Source organism: Anabrus simplex, chromosome 10 (assembly GCF_040414725.1).
Source record: "Anabrus simplex isolate iqAnaSimp1 chromosome 10, ASM4041472v1, whole genome shotgun sequence".
Lineage (NCBI taxonomy): Eukaryota > Metazoa > Arthropoda > Insecta > Orthoptera > Tettigoniidae > Anabrus > Anabrus simplex.
The window spans coordinates 43,783,840-43,802,991 of record NC_090274.1 but is presented as its reverse complement, the minus strand read 5'-3'; the positions used below and the strand labels follow the sequence as shown (position 1 = coordinate 43,802,991).

Here is a 19,152-nt window from a genome sequence, read left to right as displayed (position 1 = left end):
ACCCATGACCCATATACGGCGGTCCCATGGGGTGCCCCATGTGTCCCATCATAGGCCCCATGGGAGGACCAAACTGCCCCATGGGCTGCATAGGATGGGGTGGCATTGGACCACCTTGGTTGGGAGGCATCATACCTTGCATCATGCCCCCCGGGCCACCAGGAACTGGCCCATTACCCAGCAACCCTTCTGGCTTACTCTTCTTTGGGGCAGGCTCATCCTCTCCACTACTTGGAGATCCTGGTCGCCCGCCTAGAACATAAACGGCACTTACAGCAAGCACTTTACAACCAACCAACAAATAACTGAAGTTAAAAACGATAAAACTAGGGCTCAGATCTTTACTACCTAAGAACTATGAAAAAATGCTTGTACAATAATATTATGCCCTAAAAGATACCAAAATATGGAATAAAAACTTGGAAATACAGTGCAAAAGAAAATATTTTCCAAAATTTGTTTAACTTTTTATTCATCATTCTAGAAAAATTATTGAAAATATAAACACCAAATCTCTATAACAGACTGTTCTTCCTATAAGAAATATAAAATGTTTGTTTGTCTATCCCTTGTCCCGTTTCTCTACGGGCATAGGTATGAGGTGAGATGAATCTGTCGCAGCAAGCTGGCAACCAGGAATGAAAATTTATAATGTCCAATAACGGACCATTTATATTGGTATTATAAAATTACTCATTCGGGAAAAATATTTCAGGTTCTCTATGGGAATCAACATCTATATCATCTAATGGCCAAGCAGGCATCAATTTTTGGTAATGAGAAATAGTGATGTGGGACATTCGATTCATTTAATTCCGTTCACGTTACTGAATCGATACAGTGATCCGATTCACGGCACATTAGTCACCGCTCCTACTGCATCTGTGTACATGTGCTGGTAGGGCACCAGCAACAGCATTCAGTGCTCACAGCTGCCATCTGGTCTGCATACTATGAACTCCTTTCTTAGAAAAAAATGCTAGTCACTCTAAGACATCAAAGGTTTCCGGCAACGCAGGGTGGGAAATGTTAGGATTAGGAAGGTAGCAGCCATGGCCTGAATTAAGGTACAGTCCCAGGATTTCCTGGTGTGAAAATGGGGAAATTACAGAAAACCACCTTAACAGCTGCCGACGGTGGGATTTGAACCCACCATCCCCCGAATACGAACACATAGCTACGCGATACTTGCCGCACGACAACTTCGTCATTTTTGAAAATATGTATTTTTCTATCAGCAGAGGAATTTTTAAATTGTAATATTTTGTATAGGCTACCCGAGATGTACAGTAGCCCGGTGGTTTTCTGATTCAACATACTGTTGGTTAAGTTATTGTGTCTGCCCACATATGATTGAAGTCTTGTGCAACGATGTGACATATGAACTGACGTGATAAATGATAATAGGAAGGAGAGGATGAGACCCAGTGCAGGCACATAGCCCAGTCCAGTCAAATAGCACCAAGGGGTCTGCTCAAGGCTTTACGAACCCATCCGATGGACGAATCACCATCAACAGCGCCATATGCCCTCACTCCATATGAGCACTGCGGAGAGGTTTGGAATTTCATCCACGCTTCTGGCACACAATCTAGTGATAAGAAATTGTGTACCACGACCTCCCCAATCCTGCTGGCCAACATTGTGATGGTGAAAATTTTTCAACCACCAGGACTCGAACCAGCTAACTACGGTGTCAGACCATTTAGACTTCAACGCCTTAACGATCATGGCTGCCAGGTAGGCTTGCTATAAGAAATATAGAATAAAACCTATTTTTCTTGCAAAAACAAGAAAATGTATTTAAGTGAATTTGCACTTCGCCTCTAAAGAAGACTTAGGAAATCTGAAAAAATTACTAAATTCTTTGCAAAAAAAAAAAAAGAGTGGAAAAAATAATAATCTTATGGCCTCAGTTACCGCGTGCAAGCATTTTAATTTAACTCCATCTGACTACTTGCCAGTCAATTTCGATGTTCCGTTTTACTCTAGGTATAGTAGATGGCAGAGTAAACCAAATCTCTCTTGGGCATCTAAGGCTGAATTTTAATTTTGTCAGATAACCACCAAATGAGTTATCAGAGGTCTTTTACACGGTGACGTCGTATGGACTATTTTTCTGCCCTTCAGAACCCAAACTACCTCTGCCGGGTTTGAACCCGCTATTTTGGGATCTGAAAGCCAACACACTACCACTGATGCACAGATGAATAAGCAATACCACTCACCTTGTTTCTGTCGTTCATGTTCCTTAATATCATCTGGTGGGATTCCTTCCATCCCATAGATCTCAATCTCAATATTAGATCTGTTTGGGAGGGAATTAGGTACCTTGTCTATAGTCTCTTTGTGCACCTAGAAACAGAGTAAGATACTTAAATCTAACTTCTGCCACAATAAATAAGTGTGACTTCAAGAATACTCATATCAGCATGCAATTTAACAAGGATTAACATTACATCTTTGAAAATGTGACCACAATTAAGATATACCAATTCTTTCTTATTTTAAACAAAAGGAATTTTACTATTTCAGATTTAAGTATCTGAGCCTTAATTCAGCAGTTAGGTCAAGGAAGCAGAATACATTAAAAACAAGATAGGTGGAACAAACTGCATGGTCATAGCCTACAACCAAGTTCTAGGTTGCTCAAGAAAAAGAGTAAAAACCAGGAAATGACCCAAAGACAGTTTTATGATTTTGTTCATAGAGCTTAGCTATATAAACCAAATTATCTACAATTTTGTCTACGCACTTCAAAGTTTTACCTCAACATTCGTTTTGACCTCAAATTGGGAGTACAAAAGCCAAAAGTGGGGTCAATTCAATTTTTGTCTGGCGGTTTGTGTAAACACCACAGGAAAATGGCTCTGCAAAATATCTTGAAACTCTGTATTTAAGATCAGGGACAACCGGATAGTGCATTGAACTATATATCACTCTTTATTAGTACACTCAACTCTCGATTAACCGGGATAATGCAAGGTTAAGGCTTCCCGGATAAGTAAAATCGTGGTTAACCAGCAAAAATTTAAAAATAAAACAGGCGTACTGAAAGTACAGTTAAAATGATAAATTATACTATTGAATTTTTTTTACTAATTTACCCAATACGTTGCAGTTAAAGTAGCACTTAGCACAATTAATAAATGGAAGAATAAACAGCACTTTTTGTTGAAACTAATAAGTCAAAGAAGAATATTCAGACTACCTAACTTGACTCTTTCTGAAAACAATCAGTTATTTTTTTCTGCTTTTGTGCCGAGAAAAACTTTCTTTATTTTTCTTCAAGTTTCTCAAAACAAGTTTTTCGGTGATGAGAGCACCATCCTGGCCCTCTATGTACTCCAGCAATAACTCGACATTAGCTATGGCACCCCCGTGCATAACTGTTTCTTGTGCTTGTATTACTGTAACTCCGAACACTCGTACATTTTTAGTATTTTTGATATTGTGGTTAAGCCGCAACGCGGTTGATCCAATTACGGTAAATCGAGAGTTGAGTGTGTACAGTGGCATAGCAAAATTAAGGGGACCTATGCGCGAAACATCAGATTGTTTTATTAATATCAGCAATATCGATAAACTGTAAAAGTTATGTAAAACACTATTTCTGATCTTTTATGTTTTACGCACTTTCCCTTACAAATAGTATGTTTATTAATACTTTTTCAAAAACTGTGAAATATTAAGTCTGGAAATATTTGTTCCATCTAAAATTAAAACATTTAACAAAGTACAGTAAAAGTCCGATAGTCCGGCACGTTCGGGACCGGACCGGTGCCGGATTATCGGAAATGCCCGACTATCGGGCGGTACCTCTTACTACGATATAAGTTAAGGCGTACAGCGAAAACAGCTGTAACACAGAGTTTTTCAGTAAAATGTTGATCAGCAGAATCATTATTAACTGCAAATATTTCTTCAAACTCGTTTTTGTATTTTTCGGCTGAATCTTGGTTTACTAAAAGTGTCTCTCCGGTTACATCAAGTCTTCGAATTCCATGAAACTTAAAGTTTCTGAGCCACCATCAGAATAAAATTGCATTCACTTTCTGCAACACCTAAGTCTTGTCCAAATTTCTTTGAGTTTTCAATAACCATTACCGGCTTTCCTTCGGAGCGTACTGCACTGAACCCTTTGTACAATAAGCTATCAAATCGTTCTAGTTTTGGTTTTTTAAATGTTTGTGTGGAAGCCAATATTTCAGTTGTTACCGATTGAGAAGCAAATTTAATTAGTTCATCTTTTTGTTTTCTTAATATCGTAAATGGTTGAAGAGTCAGTATTAAATTCATATACCTATTCATATTCATACCTATTCATATACCTATTCTCACCTTTCTCCAGGCGTTTGATCATTTCCTGTTTCTGGTTGATGGTCAGAGTTGTTTCTCTCCTTATTTGCAACTTAAAAAACGTTAAAAAAATATATATAATAAAAATCCTGGAATGGTGCCGGACCATTGGGCGTTCCAGACTGTTGGATACTGGACTAATGGAATTCTACTGTAATAGAACCACAATATCGAATCATTTATGTCCCATTCATGATATAACAGAGGTGAGCACAAAATTATTGCTCTACAGCTGTCCAACATTGCCAAACGTCGTCAACAAGGATGTATCAGGCTCCCTGGCTGAATGGGTCCGGGGTTTGATTCCCGGCTGGGTCAGAAATTTTTAACCTTTAATGGTTAATTCCCTTGGCTAAGGAAATGCAACGCACTAACCACACACAACACCATCCTCCACCACAATAACACGCAATTTCCTATACATAGCAGATGCCACCCACCCACCCTCAGTGGAGGGTCTGCTAAGGAAGGAATGCACCAGGCTAGGAACAGTGACGCAATATTTTTATTAACAAGGATGTAACATACGATCGTCACGGTAACAAGTTAAATGCCGAAGATGGTCAATGCTTTCATGATTGTTTTTACAAAGTAAAGAAACTGTACAATCACAAGTCCATATATTGATCAGGAACATAATACGGCGGGGGGGTGTCAGCAAAAATATGACCCGGGCATATGATCGTCATAGGGTTGGTCATACTGATAAGTATTGTGAAAAAAATCATTCAATATCTCGTGCTGTTGTCATTTTATCAGCTGCTGAAGTTAGCCAATCAGATCGCTAAGCGGGCAAATTAAAATGGGCTTTGTGAGGCAGTGTTGTTAAAACTGCACGTGGCTTAAGACCAGCTTGAGAGCACCAATTGTAAAGAAACTTCGCCAGGGAAGGGACTTCAACACACGAACCTCCACGCTGACAGGATCGCACCATAGCGATTACGCTACGTTCACACCGCCTGAAACCCACAGTGTGTTTGATATTGATTTCTCGGCATGACACTCAAGCCTGTCTGTCTTAAGCTGCATGAAGATTTAGCAAACCGACCTCGCAAAGCCCATTTGAATTCGCCTGCAAAGCGATCTGATTGGCTAACTGAAGTAGCTAATAACACTACAACGGCACAAGAAACTGAATTACTTTTTTTTTTTCAAATTATAGATCAGTATTACCAACCCTCTGACATTCATATACCCGGCTCACATTGTTTCTAACCACCCTGTATAACCATCAAATTGTGAAGAATAATGTGGAAAGAAATAAGCGAAAATGGGGTCATAGAGGGAGGTGGAAGTGAAAGAATCCCTTGACCTATTGCAAAGCTGGTAAAAGCTAAATGCACTGACTTACAATGTCTTAAGCCCATAAAAAACTGACCAACAATAACATTACACTGAATGTTGTTAACTGAGCTGTGCTCTCCCTCTTGGACTGCCTCTCAATATCCGCAAGATGGCATCACCACCACAATTGCACAAAAAAATGTGAGGTTTTTTTACAAGTTGCTTTACGTCGCACCGACACAGGAAGGAAGCGGCTGTGGCCTTCATTAAGGTACAGCCCCAGCATTTGCCTGGTGTGAAATTGGGAAACCACGGAAAATCATTTTCAGGGCTGCCGACAGTGGGGTTCGAACCCACTATCTCCCGAATACTGGATACTGGCCGCACTTAAGCGACTGCAGCTATCGAGCTCGATAATGAGAAGTTCAACAGCTATTTTTTTTAAATTAGTGAAGTATAAAATGAAAAGAAGATTATAAATCAATTTATATCACTATGGCCATACTAATAATAATGCTATTTGTTTTACATCATACTGCCTACTATAATATTTTTCTAAGATGCCAGAATTTTGCCCCAAAGGTCATTAATGTGCCAGCAAATCTACCTGCCTGAAGCTGACCTACCTGAGCTCTTTCAAATGCCACCAGACGAGCGAAGATCCAACCCGCCCACCTGGGCTCAGCTCCATATTATTCCTCTTATTAAATCTATCCCTTAAGATGGCCCACAACTGAGTGAAAGGGAGACAGTGAAGTCACATAGCAGACATAACCAAATATGAAGATAATTACTGTATTATTATTATTATTATTATTGAAAATGCACACGTGTCGTGGTGAAAAAAAGCGATTACATTACATTTACATTACTTTTCTTTGCTATAAGCTATGATAGATTTCTGACAATTCCTGCTTTTTATAATATAGTATCTATCACAAAATTCCAAGCACAGCTCGCACACACATTCGTCATTTGGATTTGGTTCGTGAAATAATTTCTTGCAGCAGACCTTGTGGTGAAAACCATGAATCGCCAGTCTTGTCGTCACGTGTCGCATATGATTAGCTTCCATCCAGGTCCTGTCTTGCATTGCAGATGTTGCATAGAAGTCCTCTGGTATGTTGTTTTTCTTCTCATACAGATCTTGTATAAGCTGTTTGATGCTGGTACTAGTTGGAAGTATGAGCTCGCATCTCAGATCCTCTATTAAGAAGGTCTCCCTGGTAAGCTCATACTTAGCATCAATCTTGCATTCTGCGGGACTCCTAAAATTCTGTTCAGGTATCTAGCCTTTACTCGCTCCAATTCTTCCCGCTCTTTGTATGTGAGGTATTCTCCCACTAATTCTAGGCCATACGTCAGAACAGGTAGTATCTTTAACCTGAACAGGTCCATAGCTGTGGTAATCAATAGTTGTGTGATGTTTCTGATTTCATTCATAGCTCTAGATTTCATATGTAACCTGAAACTCTTTCCCGTTGTTTGGATTGTGATACCTAGATATATAAAATTGTTAGCCCTTGAGTATTTTGCCATTGCATTTGACGATCTCTGCTTCAGTGAGTCTTCCTCCTTTCCTAAACACTACCAATTCCGTCTTCTCCTCGTTTACCTGGATGTCCGCTCATTCACATAATGTATTTATCGATACTTGCAGTTTATATCTGTCGCTGCGATAGCTATGTCATCAGCGCATATGTATGTGCTTGTTCCTGCCATTCCTTTGGCGACATCGTTCGTGAGAACATTAAACAGGATAAGGCTGAGTGGATCGCCTTGAAGGTCACTGTCTGTGACAGCCAGTCAGATATGCCTATTCCATCATCTCTATGTGATTTTCAGCCAGTATATTCGATATCAGGGTCATTGTGCTCGTTCTTCCAATTAGTTCCTCCAGTTTATCTATAAATACCTTTCTGTTGACCATATCGAAGGCGTTTGAGTAGTCAACAAAAACCACATATAGTTTTCCTTTTGGTCTTTCTATTGTCTGTTTTATTTGTTCCAACAGGTTTTCTACTGCTAGAGTCATGGACCTTCCCTTTCTAAAACCAAACTGTTCCTCTGGGAAAAGGGGTTCTAAGCTTCTCTGCCAGCCTTTTGCCGAAAATTCCTGTTAGGAGCTTCAGTGATGTAGATTCCAACGCTATACCTCTATACGCGTTTGAGTTCTCTGTGTCGCCTTTTCCCTTGTATAATAGTTTGATTGTTGATTTTCTCCATCTGTTATACTTCCCAATTTTAAACATTTATCTAGAAGAGAGGTCCATATCGGTAGGTATTCTTGTGCTATCTGCTTTAAGTGTTCAATTCTTATTCCATCTACTCCTGGAACTCTGTTATTCTTCATTATTATTATTATTATTATTATCATCATCATCATCAAACTCACAACTTCATTATTGGTTCCAATGGTCATCGACGATTTTGTCAACTAAAGGTGAATTTGCCTGTATCTACCGCACTGGATTTGTGGTAGAGAACCAGCCTCCGGATACCAACATTGTGGGTTCAGACTTGGTTGAGAAAATCAGATTTTTGAAGGGCAACCTAGATGGCATCAAATCAAAACTTCCAATACATGGCACACAAGGATATAACATTCTTATTATTATTATAATTATAGCCAGCCACGTGACGTAAGGGTAGTGTACCTGCCCCTTACCCAGGAACTGGCAAGGTTAGCGATTTTTACCCGAATTAGAGGGCTGGTTCATGGTCCACTCACACTATGTGATTTTTTTTGCTAGTGGCTTTATGTCGCACCAACACAGAAATGTCTTATGGTGACGATGGGATAGGATAGCCCGTGCATTTAAAACTAGCACCTTGTAGAAGGCGTGAAAATGGGAAACCACGGAAAACCATATTCCGGGCTGCCAACAGTGGGATTCAAACCCACTATCTCCCGGATGCAAGCTCACATCTGCGTGCCCCTAACAGCGAGAGGGCAGTCTTGGTCTAGAAAACCCAAGAATAATAGCAGAGAAGACTCGTCGCACTCACTAAGCACCATCTCATCATCTGTAAGTCTTTGTGCTGAGCAGCAGTAGCTTGGTAGGCCAAAGGCCCTTTGGGGCCAGTTGTGATTGTACATACCACCATCCCCACCCCCCTCTGTACTTTTCACAGTGTATTGTTTTATTGGTATTTTAATACAGAAATATCTGAAGTTGGAAGGTCTTGCATATTAGATACAAACAGTTTATTTTGTAGACGTAGTTGGGAAACACAGAGCTATTTCCAAGTTTGGAAGTAAATTCACGTTGGTACCTAAACACGGAAGATCTCTCACTCACGATCGGACAGACATGCCCGAACGATAGTGGACATATTGAGATGGAGTGGGGGAATGACAAGACTATATATGCGTGTGAAGGGCATGCTCCAGGAAACTATTTACTTTTTTTTTTATTTTTACAATTTGCTTTACATCACACCAACACAGATAGGTCTCATTGTGATGATGGGATAGGAAAGGCCTAGGAGTGGGAAGAAAGAGGCCTGGTCTGAAAATGGTAAACCACGGAAAACCACTATCTCCCGGATACAAGCTCACAGCTGCATGCCTCGAACAGCGTGGCCAACATGCCAACTAATGCACTAAGTTTCGAAATCAAAAGTATTACAGATTACTTACTGATTTTTAGACAATTGCTGTTCTAGTGTACTGATGTATTTCCCATACTAGGTCTTCTATGTCTCATAGCAACTTTCATTAATCTATGACCTGGTGTCAAGGCATAGTACCAACAGCATGTGTTTGTGCAAGCAAAAGTATCTCTAAACCAAGTGCATAAAGAAGTACAGTACCAAAGTGTTATATTATGTGTCAATGGTGAGAGTCAGCAATTTGTGTTGATACACAAAAACAGTGAAGGGCAATACATCTGTCCTGTAATCACTGGTCATCAGGCTCTCTACAAATAGTAGTTCAGTCCTCACTGTCATTTCTCACGGCTTTTATTACAGGATTGTTTCATGTACACAGGGAGTCTTCCAGCAGTTGTTAATGTTCTGAGTGTGCATTGTGTATTTTTGTATATTGATGGAAAAATGCTTGTGCACTGATGCAAGTCAATACAATTATTTTAGAATCAGTCGAGAAGTTACTGGAGAACTTCAGTGCAGTTCCTACCTGTTTAATCGTCTTCCGAGCATTATGTAAGGCCTGCAGCAGATGTAGCAATCAGATTTGTGTACACACCCTACAGGGGAGAAGCATCATGCTCTATCAAAATTCGAGTGATCCACTTTGGTGAACTCAGGCGCCCAAATTTCAGTCATTTCAATTAATAATTTTATTTATGTTTATTATATTAAGATTTAAACTAACGCCCAAGTGTGCGGTGAATATTTTATTACTGTTACAAGTGGCACCCAACAGTGGAGTATATTTTATTTATATTAAACAGTAGTACCAGCGGATTTATTACTAATTATTATCATTATTATTATTATTTATTATTTATTAATTAAAAACACCAGTTAGCATTAAGTTTACTATTACGTTCCAATGTATATAGTTTTAATTCTTGACCTTAAGATTTAGTATTAGGCTGATGATGCCCATAACTAGGACGAAACATGTCCCTAACTGGTGTTTTTAATTCATGTAGAATTTAATCACTAAAAATATATATTTGTATTGAAAAGGTGGACAATAATTTTAAACTTGAAAGCGTTTGACTTAAAATAACTAGTGTGAGAACATATCAAGAGTATGAACCTAGAGAGAATGGCCTACAAGATAATAATCAAACCTCTGTGTCTGAGGGAGGTCCACAAAGACTCTGAAGCAGTGGGCGTTGAAGAGGTAGATACAGCAAAGATAAGTATTTAGGAAGAAAATTGCAGAAATGAGGGATGCAACCTAGAAACAATTTGTCAAGCCACCTTATAAGAGAGAATGAAGAAGTCAAAGACTTAAGGACCTTTGGCTAGACTGCGAAGGAGACAAGTCTGAGGGATAAAAGGACAGGTGGCATGTGTAAACATGATCCATATCTGATCATAAGGTCAGAAATAATTAAATTACTGCTTCCATACATATTTCTCTCAATCATATTAGTGTTCAAATCATTCCTTACATCTGTATTTTAATGATCGTATTTATGTGTTTGTGGTGTTTATGTGCTGGCGACTCCAAGAACCGAAACATGTCCACTATTTTTTCATAAATAATATTTTCTGATTATAGTGTCCTGTACTGATTAGGTGGTTAAAACTATATGGACCAATATGAATATTATTATTTGTAATCAATCATCACTTTCCGAGAATTGTCTCACTGACATAGGGTCCCTTTTTTAATTTTATTTTTAGAAATGGCTTTACATCGCACCGACACAGATAGGTCTTACGGCGACGATGGGACAGGAAAGAGCTAAGGACAGGAAGGAAGCAGCCGTGGCCATAATTAAGGTACAGCCCCAGCATTTGCCTGGTGTGAAAATGGAAAACCATCTTCAGGGCTGCCAACAGTGGGGCTCAAACCCACTATCTCCCGGATGCAAGTTCACAGCTGCGCGACCCTAACCGCACGGCCAACTCGCCCGGTCAGGGTCCTTTTTGTGGGTCAAATGAATGAATAAATAAATAAATAAATAAATATCAGATAAGAAGCTTTAGAGTACAAAGGAACAAACAGAGAGCAGGAGGTAAAAAGAAAGATGCCACTACGAAGGAGTTGGGGTTTTTTTGCTTTACTTTTACCAACTTTGGAAGCAAAGATAGCAGAACTGTAAGGGATGAGATATTTGTATTAAAACATGAAGTATTATTTATCTACTTAAGTGGATCACATTTTCAAGTATAAAAACACAAGGAAATACATTAAAACAATGAGTCACAACTAGGTTGGTGTGTCAAACAGATTACCTCCAAAAGTGAGAAACATTAGAATTGAAAGCAGTGCCCAGACAGCCACAGGGATGAATATACAAATTATTACCAGGTGCAAATCTCTTCACAATACCTTGTTAGGATGACTACACTGAATTACAAGTTGCATAGTATCTACCAGAAATGAAGTTATAATTTCTGGTCCAGTCAGCTTTTACAAAGAGCATTTCACCCTAACAAGTCCCTGCATTGTGACACAGTAACATTTCAATCATCATATTAAATACAAGCAACATTTACAACTACTTATTTTCAGCAAAGCAAAAACTTTCTAAGGCTCAAGAGCTATGTAATTTAACTTTTCTCCTATAGAAATTTCCATGGACTGCCTTACTCAAAATGAAGACATTTTCACTGTTCTGTTTAATGATGCCCTGTTCTATCACAAATTAAAATGTAAATACTCCCTTGATACGAGCGCTTTTTAAAGGGGTCGCTGACGATAAAGCCTGTGTGTAACATTGGCAGGCTCCATGTAGTGTATAAAGTGGTTGGATACAGTCCACTCATCAAACGGCATAAATATAGACTTTATAGGTCTCTACCAAAGGCTTGAAAACTTAGTAATTTAATGCCTAAGGTGATAAGACATCCCACTTTAGATGAGTTTAGTCATTTGTCACTAAGATATTGCAGGGGGAATGTCTAAATGCTCCACTATGGCAGATGATTATTTCTTTTCATAAAACACAACCTTAATTTCGAGAGAAACAATCTTGACCCATCAGTCTTCACCTCGACCATTGAGGTCAACTGCCTCACTCCCAGTTGAAGATTAATTACTATGAGTCATTGACGTAGATTCAGATCTGGGTAATTTATGTGAGAAATACAAGGAAAGGCTGCAAAATGTTTTTCTACTGATCTTTGTTTGTTTTTGTCTTTACAAATGTATAAATCTTTAGGTATTGAAGAGGAGAGAGGCCTCAAGCAATGATCTTGTCAATTTTCAAGATCCAGAAAAATTGTCTTTTCTGTCAGGTGAACACTAAACATGTCTGAGGTCTTATATGCTGAAATTGCACAAACTGACTTTTTTCTGTACTTCAAATACCCAACTACCACTCACAGGTCTGTCTGTTAGGCCAGAGGCTGGTTGCATCCACAAGCAGCACCAAAATGAGCCATACTAGGCGAGAAAGGAAGTGGTTTGCCAATGCTTTCCTCACACCTCTCCCAGGTATGAACCCGTAATACTGGACGAGGGGATGACAACTATGACAAACACTGAATCACAGGGGAAGTTCGCACTTGGATTTCCAAGGCTCAACTGTTTTTTAATCTCAGAAATTAAAATCTTAATAGCAGATCTGTCTGGCACAAATTTTACATGCTGTACTGAAGTTCTGAACCAAAGAGTTTAAGCCATTAACAGCTTTTCTGTGATTGTAATAAGTCTTAATTCACGTACAACAGCATTTATTCTTCACGTATCACTTCTCTCCCAACATGTTCACTAAACAAATGCATCACACCCCTGAAAATTATCAGTCAAGCATATAACCTATAGAATATTTGTGATAGCAACACACTTACCAAACAAAACAACATTAACACTCTTCCAACTGGAGACTTATACACAGGTATAGGAGAATTAAAATTGCTGATTAGGGATTTAGCAATAAACATTTAAATTTGTGAATAAATCAGTTATATTACAATACAAATTTATCAGAAATGGTAGACTGGGAATGATTTTCTACAGTTTTGTTTATGCACAATTTTTAGATAGAACTAAGATAACTGGAAATTAATGAAATATGTAATAAGTCACTAATATCTGTGCTGTTATTCCTTGTAAAATAAAAACATATGAAACATAAAGGACTGGAAATTACTATATACACTACTGTGAACAAATTTTTTAATGTATAATTATTACATATTTCCTACATTAGTAGCCCAGCACAAAATTCGCCAATCCCTGAACTCAAATACCAAGTTCCAAGAAATTCTAGTCATTTTCCCATGATGTCATACGAAAAAGACAGATAAAAATTGAACTGGGCCTAATTTCGTCTTTTGAAAACCTAATCTGAAATGAAAATGAAGTACAAAGATGCCTTTCAGTGTTCAGTCTGCAAGCATCTGTGAATAAACTTAACACCACAATTAATTCTGCAGCCTCACTTAGTTCCATACCTTTTATCATTAAATCATTAAAAAAAGGTCCAACCATCGTCGCCCTAGTCTCCCACTACTTCTCTTACCCTCCATGACAGGCTCCACTATTTTCCTAAGTAACCAATCTTCCTCCATTCACCTTGCATGACCCCAACACCAAAGGCGGTTTATTAAAAATAAAAATGATGTATGAGAGAAAAATCTCAGTGTAGCCATAAAATTATAATTTTATTTAGACAGATAACCCATTTCGGGTAAAGAAGCCAATCTTTGCCACTTTCTTTACTGACGCCCTTAAATGCTAATAGATATATTCATTAAGGTACGAGGAACGAATGAAGGTGTGAAGCTATTGCGTTTTTTGCACAATACTACACATGCGTAACAAATATTATTTGAAAATTCACTAGATAAAGAAACTTGTTGGGGGGGGATTTGGTGAAATGCACCCAATATGCTACGAAAATTCAAGGACTTGGTCTGGCGACGATCAAGTTCTTTACCGAACCGATAATCTCAGTGCTTTGCCCCTTAGAATTATAATCACCACAACTAAAAATGTATCATATTTAACAATGATCCAATAATAATGAAGGACTTTAAATTCTACTCATACCTGTTTATAAGAGCATTCCAGCAGGATAAAATAGTACAGCACAGGGTGTACAGAAAATTATAACTACTGGTCTTGATAAAACAGGTAAAATTAGGGTTAAAACTAGACTCACTTGAAGTCAAAACGGGGAAATAGCAGATCATAGTTTTAGGCAACTCTAGGGCTAAATCACAACTGTGAATATTCCTACTACTTATGCTTAGTTGCAGAGGGAGCTATTCTGTAACTAATGCTGCTAGTCCTATGTGACTAAAGAGTTCAACAGACAGTTCCTAATTTTAAGTGCTTTCCTTAGATTTAATAAGACCAATGTTCAGTGAACATTTTCCATACACCTTGTATAACCAAAGTCACCTCATAAGTTGAGTATCATGCTTCCAAAATGCTAATTAAAAATTAAATTATATTAAATGGGATGATTTACAATAAGAAAATTAAAACTGATCAGCAGGTGATTTTCTTATTTCTTTCTTGTAAAAAAAAAAAAGAGAAGATATTATTAAAACATATTCGCCTCAAACCTTAGTGAACATCAGCATGTTATAGTGTGATAATGCCGGGCGGAGTGCCAGATGGCCTTTTAGCCCTGCAAAACAAAGAGCCAAAAGTGAACAGATTCAACTTTGGCATATCACAGCTATCTGAAGATTATTTGCTTTAAAAAACAAAGGTAGAATTTGCACAAGCATTGCAGGTAATCCCATAATATACAGTATGTATCTTACCAACATGAAGATGACATGTTTCTAGGAAAATGTAACTGCTGCATATACAAAGATAATAGTACTATATTTCTTGGTTGAGCTGCTGCTCAAGCCACTACTGAATGAAATGCTTCCTCTTAGAATAAGAATACAAGAATTATGCGTTGAACTCTCTTCAGTTATTATCTGCTTTAAAAACAAAACTTAACAATTAACCCACCTTTGAATTTAAGTACTCTTAGAAGGTAACGGATTGTGTCGGAATTTGTTTTTATAGCCTCCAACACAGAAGGCAACCAACAAACTTTCTCAACCATCAGACAACCAGGGTTCCTTCTGAGAATGAAACTTGTTTCAGCCCTCAGTCCAGAATTAATATCCTTGGACACGATGCAAATCAAAACCAGGGCCCCAAGTTAAAAGATACACACACACACTACCCGTATACCATGGGGCTGGTGTGAATATAACCAAGAAAAATTCAGACATATCTTAGTCCAAATTCAATTCCCAAATAGAAAATTAGCAATGTCTCAGAATGTTACTAGTTCCACAGCAACTACACGCCCATCCTTGCATCACTGAAAACCTGTGTTAGTGCGACATTAAATCACTAACTTAAAAAAAAAATTACAAGCCTGCATTTGAGAGACGGTGGGTTTGAACCCCACCATCGGCACTCCTGAAGAGATGGGTTTGCCATAATCACACCATGCAAAAGCTGAAAGTCATGGCTACTATAGCCATCTTCCCGGTCCTAGCCCTTTCCCATTCCACAATCGCTTTTGTCTCATATTAAAAAACTGATGCCTGCCTGGCCATCAGATGATATATATGTTGATTCCTATGGGAATGCAGTTCCCACCTTTTTTATCATTTTCAGATGCCCGTAGCAGATTCCCATAGGAATGAACCTGTATATCATCTGATGGCCAGACAGGCATCAGTTTTTTAAAATGAGACAGTCTCTCACGGTGCATTGGCACTGCCAGTGGCTCCAAGTAGCCTGCGCAGTGGTTCCACGATATGCATTAGCCATGCGTCTTGGTAGGTGTGCTATTTACCAACTGACGAGCCCAAATTAGCGAAACGCTGCCAACCAGGAATGAGTTAGCTTCAAAATTTATAATATACAATAACGGACCTACTATATTGGTATTATAAATTTACTCATTCTGGACAACCAGGAATGAGTTAGCTTGAAAATTTATAATATCCAATAACGGACCAACTATACTGGTATTACAAATTTACTCATTCTGGGCAAATATTTCAGGTCCCTTAGGGTATCAAGATCTATATCAGATCGTGCTATTTCGGAATATAGATAGCTTATTTTAACTGTGTGGAGAAGTTATTGCAGAACCTAGATGCAATTTCCACACGTTTTACCATTTTCAGAGGCCCGTAGTGGATGTACCAGTAAACAACCTCATGTGTACGCCTTGGGAGGAGTTAATTCATCCTGCACAATCTAAATTTGAGAAATCCATTTGGTGAACTCCAGTGCAGAAAATTATGGATATTTAAAATTATGATTTCAATTTCAAGTCCAAAAACTTTTAATATAAAGTTTTAAACAGCTAAGCAATTAATGAAACTACAACAGCTGAGAGAAGTGGACATACATCAGACCGAAAGCAATTATGTAAGTTCAGAAAAAATTTTCACATTTATTAATGTATACGGAGTATTAAAATAAAATGGTGTTGCACTTGTTCATAATACTCTCTAATTCTTAATTAGTACCATATATACACAATATAAACAATACTGAAATGATACGTGCATGATAGTGATAGATCTGATTATGTTCTTCCAGGAACAAAACATGTCAGAAGTTTATGTAGGCCTTTTTTTTTTTTTGCTAGTTGTTTTACGTCGCACCGACACAGATAGGTCTTACGGCGACGGTAGGCCTATTTATCATATGGCATTTACTGCCAAGTGTCCAAGGTCATGTTCGACTAGCCTGGTATAGGTCTTTCTATTCGACGCCCATGGGCTACCAGTGCAGCTCGACGTGGCATTATGACAATGAGGTATGGAGAGGGTGAAACCCGGTGTTGGCACATAGCCTACTCCTTTCGAATTAAGCCAACCGATCTGCTGAACCTTTAACATCTACTTCTGTTGGATAAATCACCACCAACAGAGTCATACGCACTCACTCCATATGAACCCTGCAGATAGGTTTGAAACTTAATCCAAACTTTTGGCATGCAATCTAGCGATTAGAAATTGTACACCACTACCTCTCCTACCCTACTGGCCAACATTCTGATGGTGATTTTTTTTCCCCCCCACCATCAGGACTCAAACCTGCTAACCACGGTGTCAGACCATTCAGGCTTGACATCTAAGGATCATGGCCACCAAACAGGCTATTCTTGTTAATAACAAGTTTTCTTTTTCATACATTTTATTAAAATATTCTGTTATTAATAAAAATGTTTTCTCTTCCATATATTTACTAGTGTACTTCTTATCTTTCATTAGACACAGACAGACAGACAGACAGGAAAACAAAGGTTATATATTTGTGTCAAAACTGTAAAAAGAAATAGCTTTTACTTAAAATAATGTACAAGACATGGAAGATAAGAATTTACTATTCCTCCTCACTGTCACAAAGGATTCTTCGGTGAGATTAACACGAACGGCAGCAGGACGCGGAAAACATATAACATACATATATTGTAGGATCAATTCGTACTGCACACAAGATCGGATTTTTTTTTCAACAACACCTTTAATACAACATTTATCATTAGCACCTATTTTAACAGAGATATTTGAGAATTAATGTTTACACTTTCCCCAAACTATTATTTCACCCAGTGCGAATAAAATTATTTATGGCTTAGACCAGAGATGCTCAGCTGAGTGCCCATTGAGGCCTGGCTGGCCTGATGGACATGCAGGCAGCTTAAACAGCAAGCATACTTCACAGTAAAGCGAGAGAGCGAACACACTTTGCAGGGAATGGAGCAGTGACATTCGATTGCGATTACGAAAGTATCCTCCACTACTCAGCATAATGCTGATTGGGGTGCAGTATTTTTTTAACCTGCTATAATTGCAAGAAAACCGACCTTCCAAAAATATTCCAGTTTGATTTACACTGCACTCGATATAAACAGTTTTTTCTTATATTTTTTTATATATTTAAAGAAAACATTAGAACTTTTGTGTTACAATTTACAAACGTACAGTGTACAAGCTACGATTTACAACTCCTTGGGTGGGAATGACAGTATTTCCATTTTAAAAAAAGTAAAATTCCTGATATTCATTCAGCAAAAAGTAATATATTTACTAATTCAGCAAGGTTTCTTTTTGCAAGTTGCTTTACGTTGCACCGACACAAGATGGGTCTTACGGCGACGATGGGACAGGAAAGGGCTAGGAATGGGAAGGAAGCGGCCATGGCCTTAGTTAAGGTACAACCCCAGCATTTGCCTGGTGTGAAAATGGGAAACCAAGGTAAACCATCTTCAGGGCTGCCGATAGTGGGGTTCGAACCCACTATCTCCCAAATACTGGATACTGGCCACACTTAAGCGACTGCAGCTATCAAGCTCGGTAATTCAAGTTTACTGCTTGATTTTGCACAGTGCGGTAGTGTTATGTGACTTTCCCTGTTCACTGAATTTCTGAAAATAGTATTTAAAACTTATCACATTACAAGTAACAACTCTCATTATTGTTCCGTATTGAAGATTATTAAATTATCCTTGATATCTTTGCCTAAGGCCAAGCCTCATTCCCTGGCCTTTCAAACTAGTTTGAAATCCTTGCCGGTCGGGTCTGCTGTACTTAGAACTGTGCGATGGACATCGAAGCAGACAATGTCCAGAGGAAAAAAAAAAAAACTGCCGTTGCAGCTGATGGAATGTGCATTTTGCTATACCGGTAGGTTAAATCATGCAAACAGAAAAATCGATCGAAGTGGATGAAATCAAGGATAGGAGAGCAAGACAGCTTTAGTCACGAGTCTGATACAACACCTGAGAGAAAATGAACTAGACGATTACAAGAATTATTTGCGAATGGACCACAGCGATAATGATATGCTGTTAGGTAAGCATGTACCGAGCGAGTTGGCCGTGCGGTCAGGCCACGCAGCTGTGAGCTTGCATTCGGGAGATAGTGGGT

The 19,152-nt window shown here is 38.5% G+C and overlaps 1 protein-coding gene across 3 annotated transcripts in view; it reads right to left on the bottom strand.

Moving 5' to 3' along the window:
• Nucleotides 1-19,152, bottom strand: part of BuGZ (Bub3 interacting GLEBS and Zinc finger domain protein) — a 140,754-nt gene that overhangs the window by 101,460 nt on the left and 20,142 nt on the right. For all 3 annotated transcript variants that reach the window (XR_010861151.2, XM_067154989.2, XM_067154990.2), the window contains exons 3-4: nt 2,229-2,355; nt 3-252 (exon numbers count right to left, since the gene is read on the bottom strand). Coding sequence is in view for 2 of the 3 variants with exons in the window: in XM_067154989.2 (XP_067011090.1) it covers nt 3-252; nt 2,229-2,355 (377 nt within the window). In the remaining variant the exon portion in view is untranslated. The remainder of the gene's footprint in view (nt 1-2; nt 253-2,228; nt 2,356-19,152) is intronic.